The sequence below is a fragment of the Daktulosphaira vitifoliae genome, unplaced genomic scaffold (genome assembly GCF_025091365.1).
Source record: "Daktulosphaira vitifoliae isolate Bord-2020 unplaced genomic scaffold, ASM2509136v1 Scaffold_5, whole genome shotgun sequence".
Classification (NCBI taxonomy): Eukaryota; Metazoa; Arthropoda; class Insecta; order Hemiptera; family Phylloxeridae; genus Daktulosphaira; species Daktulosphaira vitifoliae.
The window spans coordinates 31,929,331-31,940,812 of NW_026099576.1; the positions used below are offsets into that span (position 1 = coordinate 31,929,331).

Here is an 11,482-nt window from a genome sequence, read left to right on the forward strand (position 1 = left end):
TAATATTTATTATTATTATTTTTTTTTTTTGCTTTAAAACTACTATAATTACTATTCATTAATAGTAAATAACCGAAATCTTTTATACTATTTTCGCTAATGAAATTTTGATGAGATTTTATAGACTATTATTATAAATATATTAATAAATCTTTTAATTCTTAGATAACGGCGAAGTTATCACCACCGAATAAGATGACCGATCACGTAGCTCGACTTCGAGTGGTTCAAGAAGTATCGTCGAGAAACAGTTCAGTAAGCTGGACCAGTTCTTGTACTATTTCTACAGAAAAAAGTTGGACGGTTAGTTGAAAAAAATATTTTTTTTATATAATAATACAGTTTATACAGCATTGCGAATTATAATGTTTTACATTAGCCAATATAATTAAACCTAAAACTCGCTTAAGTGTTCATGGTGTAAATATATAATATTTCATTGGTAATCTGTTATATTATATAAATGCATTTATATTATTAAATCTGTTCGTTTTCATGAGTTAGTGTAGGTGCTAGATAAAATGTTAACCCGCAGGTTGGGGTGGGGGATTCGTTCTTTTGGCATTGAATTCGGACAATGTTATTTAGGAAGTAAAAAAACCTACAAAATGAGCTTCTTTTCTAATTTTATAGATTGATTCATGTATTACATAGGTGTATTACACCTACAGAGACACGGTGGGTGTTTCAGTTGTAATGAATATATACCTCATTTATATTGCCACCATCAATTAATAATTAACTTTTTTATAGTTTAAGCGTCAACATAACATAATATGAAGACTCTATGATTAAAGAAACTTATTGACTAAATTCATACTTTTCAGAGGAAAAATCATTTTTAATCAATTTTTATTTGCCATTTAAGTAAATGAAAAAAATGTATTCATTTCTAAAAATAATTATACCTTTCAATATTAATAACGGGACACCATTATCACATTAAAAAAATTTTTATATATTGATTGAAATAGATTACACATATAAAAGGAAATGTTAGTATAACGAGAACTCGTATAAAAACCGTTTTAATAACTAAATAAGTGGTGGAGTTATCCGAATATTATTATAATATATTCCAACTGTCTTAATTGTAGATTTCATTATAGTAACCGTTTATAGGTTATTCTTACTGTATTTTTTATCCGTGTAACTGAATCAAATGTCTTACTAAAATCAATGTTATATATATTTATATATTCCAACCTATTTAAACCCTATGGAAAGTACAGTGACCCAATAAGACCGAATCGTCACAGAAATTAGCATGATTATTAATAGGAATTATTATTAAAAATTTAATCAAAAAACTTTTTTTTTGTCTTATATTTGATTAATCGAAAGCGGTTATTATCACAATAAGGTTTACCAATCTATTTATTTTATTGACTCTAAATTTGGGTCGCATTCAAATACAATAGAAAATGCATAATATCATGCCATGGTATTCTTCCTCAGCTATCTACGTAAAAAAATATACTTTATTATTAAGTTTTTAAAAACATTATCAAAAATTAAGAAGAAAAAAAGTTGTAATAATATATTTTTAAAAATATTGCGTGAGTCATAGTGAAATAATCATCTTGTATGATTTAAAATATATTGTCAATGTTAAAAGTAATAAATATTTGAACTGAAAATTACTTCTAAGTCGTAAATATTCAAAAACATTAAAGACATTTTTGATATTTACGTGCATTTATCTCGTTTGACCATCTCTACTAGAGTTCTGAACGTCAAACAATAAGAAATACGTGATGTACTTGATAAACATCACATATGAATAACATCAACCCCAAGTAGTTCTTTTGATGGATTTCAAGAAAAGATATACTAAAGAGCGGGGAAACGTTAGAAAAACGAACATTGTAATATTGTACAATACCTTATTAAGAGCCATCAATCTTTGTTAAGTGCATTTTTTGTTTATATAATATTCTGTTGAACTATGAAAATCAGAAGTTATTATTTTTTTCTTGACTTTCGTCGTCTTAAGCATTACTTTAGTGAAAGGTTTCAGTAACAAATACGTGGTGTAATTTTGTATTCATTAGGTGTATAATATAAAATTAAATGTATAATTTTATGTATCTTATGAAAAAGTGCGGTCATTTACAAAATTATAAGAAGTTTTTGATATTTGTTTGAAATTTCAAAAATGGCTTTTAATGAGATCAATAGATAATCAATAGATGTGGTTATTTTAATCGTATTTTTTATCCGTGTAAATATAAAAAGGTTAGTTTTTATCGTTTCAAATACATGATTAACTTTGATTACTATTTCTGAGGTAAATATATAAATTAAGTTATGATAATAAGTATCCTAGTATAGTTCTTTAATCAAATTCATTATTTTTTCCTCAAATTAACCAACTAAAAACAAAATCTTTGTAAAAACTTGGTTTTTTTATATCACATACTATAGATATTAATAACGTGATCTATCTCAGGATTCTCTATTGTTCGTTGGTAAGATTTATAGTTGAATATAGTTTAGTTTTATTAAGCCCTACTCAAAATAGTCAAATAGTAGACTTAGAAAGAGTACAGAAAAAATTTATTCTTTAACATTATTACAATTATAGCAATATCTTCAGTTTTGTGATAAAATTTCGAATTCGTTGTAGAATTTATCTTAAGAGCAATAATTACAGCTCCTAATCCAGGGCCATGATAAGGGAAGACAAATTCCCTAGAGTGCCACACATTTAAGAGCATCAAAAAAATATGAAAAAATTTATTTTGCATAAGATGTTTAAAATTATATTAAATAGGGTGCTAAATATATGTTTGCTCTAGGGCGGCAAATAAATATTAGCTTAGATCCTTTGGCTTAAAGACTTAGATATGCAAATTTATTGTTTTTATTTAAGTTGATAAATCCTGTGATCTTGAAAATGATTAATTTTCATATTTCCTAGTAACATTCCCATCCGAATCCTGCATTTTCTATACCAATTTATCAAATTTTTTATGGGCAACCTAACTCAGAGAATAGCAAGAGAAGACATTTCTTTAGTGAATTTTGATTTTTCAAAAGTAATAGTTAAAAATTTTACTATTATCAATATTTATTAAACATTTTTGTTCGCATTTCTATTATATTTGTATATTATCTATTGTATTGGTTTTCTTTATTATTTATTTTATTGGCAATGTTGTTTTTGCTCTACAAATATCAGTTTCCATAAAACATTATTGAATTTTTTTATTTGTTTTTTTCTAAAAATTTTCTAAAAGAGATATGATTTCAGAGAACAGCCAAGAATTGAGCCTAATCAGGCACAAAAATGGGTCTTTAAGATTTTTATGATTTGTAAAGATATAGGTTTTTTGTTGTATGCTAAAAAATTTAATTAAGTTATTTTGAGATTTGTTTCATATTTAAAAAAATTATAAATTTTGCAAAAGACATTTTAAATTTTAAAATTGTCTAATAGACTCAGAAATTATAAATGTAAAAGATTTATATTAATAGATACTTAATGCTGAAATTAAAATTATTTTAAATTTTACGACGGGAATAAATGTTTGAAGTAAAATTACCAATCATCTCATAAAAAGAAAATTACATTATTTCATTAAACTGTTAAATATTTATTTGATGGTAATGAAAAGTTAATATTAAAAAGTTATAAATTATTATAAAGTTTAATAATGCCACTGTAATTTTGTTTTAAATATTATTATTTTTATAAAATTAATAAAATTAGTTATATTATTATTAATAGTGTTAATAGATGAATACAAAATTCCATAAATCAAAAAAACTTTTAAATCAATAGCTTTTAGAATCGTAAAAAGTAAAAAATTCATAAATAAAATAAAAAATTGAGTTACCCACAATGAATTTTTACGCTTCTTGTTAGCTCTCTAATATTATAGAAATCATTTTTTTCTACGTTTTAAAACTGTTTTAATTTTTTTTTAAAAACATAAATCTTAATAAAATTTATATTGACAATACTAGAAACAACCTTATTTTTGTTATTTCTTATGAAAATCTAATTAGAGGAACGATTTAAATGAGGTTACCTATGCATGTAAACAATTTTTTTTCCATTATTAAAAATTTTTCAAAATGTATGACCACCCTAAACTGATATCAAATTAAAGTTTTTAAAGTGTACCATAATATTAAAAAAACATCCCATGATAGTGTTACTTTGTGAAATCGGCCTTAAAAGTAAAAAAAAATTACAATTTTTACAAAGAAATTATGTTATTTTCGAATTTGAAAATATTTCGTGACGTCTGTCAAATGAAAACTTATGTTAAAATAAAGATCTTCAAACAAAAAAAACTTTGTAACAATTTTACCACTATAAGTAAATGATCACTGAAGTTAAAATTTCCATAAGTTATGGAAATAATATTATAAATTTTATATTATTATATAATATTATGTTATAATATTTTGTATTGCTCTTATTGTAGTATTAATAAAGCTAGCTTTTTTTTAATAAGTGATTTACGTTATTATTATGATAATAATAAAATATAATTCAGTATATCAATATTTTAGTTACATCATGAATTTAGCACTATCGTACTCAAAAAACATCACTAATAGGTAATCATTATTTGTCTTTGGTGCAATTTTTGTTCTTCAAAAAATTTAGTTTTATTTTAGGTTAAAGACAAAGTTTGCAAATTTTAAAGTTACAAATATACAAATTTATTTTTTAATTTAATAGATTCGCATCGAAGCATTTTATGAAAGTGATGTTAATCATCGTCAGATATCATCTACATATAATGTATACTTGTCGCAACTAAGCGGCGTCTCCAGTGTGCTGAATTTTTTAAATTGTTTACGAAAAAAAATTTAATAATTAAATAATAATAATTAAAATATATTATTATAATGTTAATTACAATATATAGTTTAAAATCAGTTATTTTTCCAAACTATTAAAAAGTTTAGAAACGTCTTTATTTAATTATAATTTAGTTATTACAAACCAGTTATCAAACAACTTTCGTATTTTATTTTTTAGATGGTAGTTTTCACTACCTCTCAATGTTACTATACATACAAATATAATGACCTTTTAGTAGCCTATCACTCAATTACTCATAATATAAAAGCAATTTTAGGAATTTTTTTTCTCGATATTTTGTGAACTACGTGAAATTTTTTATTTATAATTTAAAAGGTAATAATCGTTTCCTATATGTTATAAATGTGTCTAATTTTTTTCAAGTGGTAATTTAATTAATTATATATTTAACTTTCTTCTATATCGCAGTTCGTGGTTGTAACTATACTGTCGGCTGAGCTTTTTTGTGGTATGTTTTTCTATCAATTAATAACTGATAACGTCGATATTGTTTAACTGTTATTTTTATCGTACTGTTGTTGACAGCTATTGGTTTGTTGTTTACATCTGGTTTTGGTTTTTGTTGTCGTTTACAGAATTTTTAACATTAGCTCTTCCTTTTTTACACCGGCAATTTTCTGTTATGTTAATTGTAGTTTTTTCACACATTGAGTTATTTTCTTTGCTGTATGTTATTTTTATTTTTGCTTGGTCTATGATAAGTAACCAAGTTTTGCTAATAGACCATCTATCTTCTCTGTAGTATTTTTCTAGACAGTTTTCGATTTCTATTGTTTTTTTGTACATCCGTTTGCCAAAATGAACTTCTTTGTTTAGTATTTTGACTTTGTCAAATTAAATATCGTGTCCACTGCTTTTGGCGTGTTAAGCTACTACGAATTATTCTGTTCTTTTATAATCTATATCTTTTTCGTGTTCTTTTATTGTTGTTGCAATAGCTCTTCCTGTTTGCCCAATGTATGATTTGCCACATGAACTCGGTATTTCATAGACTCCGAGTGTTTGCAGTTTGTCTTTTGGATTTCAAAGTAGTGATCTTATAACTATGTTTGATTGGAAGACGCTTTTTATTTTGAATTTATTTGCGATTCTTGAAATACGGTCAATAATTCCTTGTAGTACAGTAGTATTAGTGTTCCTTTCTTGTCATATTGATTTTCATCGTCGTTGTTGCATGTTGTATTTTTTTCTTTTTTTCTGCTTTCCTAAGTACATTGTTTATATTTATTTATTGTTTATCCATTATTTTGTAGTGCTTGCCGTAAATATGTTTTTTCATCTTTCTCATGTTTTTCTTCAACTATCTTAAAAGCTCTTGTTGCTATTGTATGTAGTAAGCCCATTTTTTTAGAGGGACAGTGCTATTAATCGGCATGTAAATATCTGTCAGTATGTGTAGTTTTCCTGTACACTCTCGTGCCAAATTTTCCAATGGACTGTTTTTTGACCAGTACATCCAAGAACGGCAATTATTAATTTTTCTCGATTTCCATTGTGAACTTAATGTTGGCATGTATGTTGTTTAAATGTTTCAAGAAACATTTTAGTTAATCAACGCTGTGTTACCATAAAAAAATATGTCGTCTACGTTGTAGGCGACATATTTACCACATTTTGGGTTTTTGAGTATATGTGCTCATTGTTTCTTCTTCAAACCATTCCATGATGATGTTGGCAAATACTAATGCTAGTCTTAACCCATTGCCATACCATTAATTTGTTCATAGGTTGTGTCTTGATGGGTGAAATCTATTGCCTTGCTGCATATTTCCAGTAGGCCTTGAAGTTTTCCATCTAGCCACTTTTTGTTTTTTATAATTTTCAGTGTATCTCTTACTGGTACCAATGTAAGCTCATAACTGAAAACGTGGGTACAACTGTAAACATTTCAAACAATACGACAATCCACAAAAACTTCAATATATTCATAGACCTTATTATCCGCAACTTCTAGTTGAAGGCCCTACTTAAAATTCATTAGTAGTTATATAGACGTTTTGTTCATGCTTTTTCTCTATCTTGTCTATATTATATTCTAGTATGCAATAGGCTAATATATTATTCATAAATTATAGTATAAAGTATATTTAAAATAAGAAAACAATACACATTATAAAACTATGTTAAATCAAAATTGATGCAAGCGGTAAAATCTAGTTGTGATGTTAGGTAACAGAACAAGAGGAAATGAGGTGCGTGAGAATATCCCATGCCAACAATTTACATAGGCATTCTTTTTTTGTTTTATTTTAACAAAGTAATTACTTTAACAGAGATTTCGACTCTAGTTTCTATCGTGGGATTAAGTTGGTTAATCACATAATCCCGTTATGGAGAGGAACCTTAATACTGTTAACTTTATTAATTAGAAGTGGAAAAGTGAAATTAGTGCTTTTTGTCTTTTAGTGAATCCATATTATGATAATCTTTTAAACTTATAAAACGAAATAATACACTGTTTGTAGTCGCGTGTTAGAGTTTGAAACATGAAGTCTTGCAGGTGGTGTGATCAAGAAAAATTAAGTTTATCTCGAGTATCCCATGCATGGGTATTACGGTTTTTAAAAGTAAGGATTGCATTATAAATAAATTCATCGTAAATTTTACCAAGTATAATTATTGATTTGAACTGGGTTATAAATTGCCAAGTTAGTTTAAGAAAATTTCAAAGCAAGTAGTTATACACCATACTGAAAAGTAAGAAAGTTTTTTATTCTTTTTCAGGACCAACCAAGACCTCCTGTATACAACCCTGAAGATTATGCAGCGTCTTTGCGGAAATTCGGTAAAAGGAGTTCAACACCGGACTCTAAAAACGAAGATTCTTTGAAGTCAAAAGAAATGACATTAAAAGAATTTTCATCAGCTACTGAACTTCTAGACAAACTCAAAACTGATTTAAAATTGGCATATTTCAGGTAAATCATGTAACGCATAGAGTTGAATTTGATTTATTTAGTATTTGAACTATGTTAAAAGTATATTTTATCTTTATCAAGGAAAAAATAAAAATAAATTTTGAAGTTTTTTTTTAATTTCTAAATAGCCATTTTCTTACGAAAAATATGTATGGGACTATATCAATTTTAAGAAGAACACTTATTGAGTTATAAAAATATTACTAAATAGAGAATGTATGGGTACAGCTTGTATTGGTGTATGTGCACTTCGTCAGTACTTTTTTTGTTAAAAATGTAAAGCTAAACATTCACCTGAGCAATATTTATTAAAGATATCAGAACATGGTGCGACTTTTTAAACAATTTATATTTTTATTGTAATGAACCTAATTATAATTAGTGCTATATAAATGGGTAATCAAGTGAAATTATTAATACTTATATTATAATAACCTTTATAATACTTTATAATTATTAATAATTATAAGGTATTGATAAAATTAATCATTTTCTTATAAATACATATTTTTAACAAGACAGAGTTACCTGAAATCAAAGTACGCAATTTACTTTCTAATGCATACAACTTGAAGTATATAGCAGTCATATATAACCATTATTTTTATTTTAGCTAGACAGAATATTGAACAAAAATAAACAATAAAATTTAAATAATAATAGTGAGATTTGAACTTTATTTATGCAATGAACTAAAATAAAATGAAAAATAGAACCGTATTCTTACTCATTAATGGGGTGAGAGTCAAGTTAGTATTGAGTAAGCTTTAATAAAAAAAAAAAAATAAATAAAAATAATTTAACCCCAGTCTTCTTATTCAAAATAACAAAATAATTAATACAAAAGTATTGATTTAGTCATTATACAATTCAATATCATAATTATTTAATAAGAATTAATCACTTATAGCTGATATGTTTTAATTTTGAATATCATAATATTTAATTATATTGAGTGGAAAAGAGAATAAGTAATATAATTATTTCTCAAAAATTAAATTTTTCATTAAATAAGACAATTACATTCAGTTGGAAATGTGGTTTTAGTTAATTATTACTAATGTAGTAATAATTAACTAAAACCCAATATTTGACATTTAATAGGAATGAGATAAACCTAAATTACAAATATTGATCTTAATAAAATCAATGTACTATAAAATGTTGAGGTATCGTTTTATTTAATAAATGAATAATATTTCTATGTTACAACTTTTTCTATATATATTTTGTACTGTTATTTTAGTTAATAAAACTTTTAAAAATAAATACTTTTTATGAAGCATTATTAAAACACTATCATTTCAGCTTTGTTCAAGAATTTGTTGGAGATCCAATAGATGGAATAACATTATTACTAGAACTTCTCAAAACTATTCAACAGAGCGGATCTCAAACAAAGAGTACACCAGCAAACCAACGCCGTATCACATTAGATGAAAATGCATGTCTTCAGTGTCTTAAGTATTGCCTACGCTGTCAAGATGCGGCTAGAAAATTGGCTATATCTTCTGCTGGACTTTACACATTAGCTGCATGTATCATGAGTACAATTAACCAATCTCGTTTAATAACATTAGAGGTAATTAAAACTTTTTAAGTTAAAAAAATCTTAAGGTGGTTATTAAATTAGAAATATTTTTCAGTTATTAACAACAGCATGTTGTGATTCGGGAACAGTTGATGGGCATATTACAGTATCAGATGCAATGAGCACAATGCGTTTGCGATTTGCTGAGCCTGTACGATTCAGATTTTTAGTAGGAATGATGTCAGGAAATGGAAATTCTGGTATGGAATTACTATTGGCTGGATTAAAGTTCATTAATGCTTTTACAGAGACTTGTCCCGACCTTCAGACAAGGTTTTATATTCAGGCAGAACTCAAACAAGCTGGTTTTAAACCAGCTGGTATACTAAAAGTATGAGAAATAAAAGATAATTATAACGTATTAATTTATAAAACATTAAACAGTTAAAAAACAAATTGATTTTCCTTTTTTTAGAATATTTCAAACAAATCACCACTTCTAAGCTTAGTTTCAGAGGAAATATACAAGTGGCAGAAAAATTTCATCAACGTAGAGTCACTAAAAAGACAGCATGATGAAGTTGTTAGAGAAGCTAAAACTCTTAGAGAAAGAGTTTCCATATTAGAAAAGAAACTTCACGTAAGTCCATAGAAAATTTTCAATTTTTACATAGCGTTAATGATTATAATTTAATTTTAATAGCTTCTACAAGATGAGAAACGCGTTGTTTCTTCTCGTAAAGAAATTACTGATAAAACCCACAAAAATAAAATTGAAGGTTGTGGAAACTCTGCTGAAGATGAAGGAATTAGTTCATCGGAACAAGATGATTGTGAGGAAGAAGTTACATCTAAAAAATTAAAAATGCCCTACAAGATGTACGATATATCGCAGGATGATCCAACAATAGAAGAAGTTTTAGAAACTTTTGATAAAGTTATTAACGATGCATCAACTGATTCGAATGAACGACAAAATTCTTCAATCAGCAGTGATTCAAAACAGTCCTACGATTATTCACCATTGTATACAGAAGATGCGGTTATTATTCCTGCCAAAATTATTCCCGAACCTCCAAGAAGGTCCAGAAGTTTGTTTATTAACAAGAATTTTGAAGTCAACCCATTTTTTGAAGATGACGAAGAAAGCATGGATTCTGTATGTCTTTACAACGAAAACGAAATTGACATTGAAAAGTCTAAAGTTAAAAGAAGCGAGACTTTTCATTCAGTTCAGAAACATATAAAGCGATTTTCTGATATAGCTTTACAAAAAAAACAAGAAGAAAATGAAAAAAAAGAAGAAAACCATAGAAAATCCATTTATGATATTTTTAGTACAATTGAACAAAAAAAAATACAACTTAATAGGCAAGTAATGAGATCGGCCAGTACAAAGAATATCAATGAGTCTCGATTACCTATGCTAAAATTTGACCAAAGTAAACCTGAACGAGCTGTCTACTTCCCGTCAGGTTGTAAAAACACTAGAGACCAACATAGAACTCTCATGGCAAGAGGTCATAATAATGCTGGACTATATTCCGGATATAGAGATGTCAAAGGAATTAACCCAAAACACCAATCGGGCTCAAATAGTAGTTTAAACAGTTTGAATGAACTTCGTCATGTAAACATGTCATTGTCTACAGGAAAACTTACAGATTTCCCGTCGGGATTATATTAGACTGATTATTATTATATATGTTAAGTAAAACGTATTAAATATTAGTTTGTTACAGTAGCGTACCCAAAGGGGGGATAAAAGAGCCATATCCCTCTTCAATGATCCATTATATCTATTAACAATATATGACTATGGCGCTAGTAAGAGTATATGAAAAAATCCTATGTACATGTATTATTGTATTCATTTAAAAATAATATTTCAGGATTGTAATATGAATAAAAATTCACAAATTAATATCAATAAATATTTTGTAAACGTATTAAGTCGTAAAATGTATAATTTATTATTAATTCAATAATAGTTCATGAAATAATAGTAATTAGTGATAATAATAATAATAATTTTTACTAGAATTGTTTAAAGCAGAAAGTATAAATATTGCATAAGAAATTTTTTATTATGAGTTAGTTACCGTTTATCTAAGTATGTTTTATCATCTCATTACTCTAAAAATTTAAATCTGTAAAGTTTTAAATATTATTTAATTTATATACTAT

The 11,482-nt window shown here is 26.3% G+C and overlaps 1 protein-coding gene across 3 annotated transcripts in view; it reads left to right on the top strand.

Annotated features, from left to right (window-relative positions):
- The window catches only part of LOC126907874 (uncharacterized), a 39,648-nt gene extending 28,220 nt beyond the window's left edge, over window positions 1–11,428 (top strand). The window contains exons 2-7 of one of the 3 annotated variants that reach the window (XM_050689520.1): window positions 166–303; window positions 7,571–7,764; window positions 9,073–9,346; window positions 9,411–9,686; window positions 9,771–9,935; window positions 9,999–11,419. In XM_050689520.1, coding sequence (XP_050545477.1) covers window positions 166–303; window positions 7,571–7,764; window positions 9,073–9,346; window positions 9,411–9,686; window positions 9,771–9,935; window positions 9,999–10,982 — 2,031 coding nt within the window. In that variant the 3' untranslated portion in view covers window positions 10,983–11,419. Of the gene's footprint in view, window positions 1–165; window positions 304–7,295; window positions 7,414–7,570; window positions 7,765–9,072; window positions 9,347–9,410; window positions 9,687–9,770; window positions 9,936–9,998 lie in introns of those variants that run through there. The other 2 variants (XM_050689519.1, XM_050689521.1) reach the window with 2 other exon arrangements.
- The last annotated feature ends 54 nt before the right edge of the window (window positions 11,429–11,482 follow it).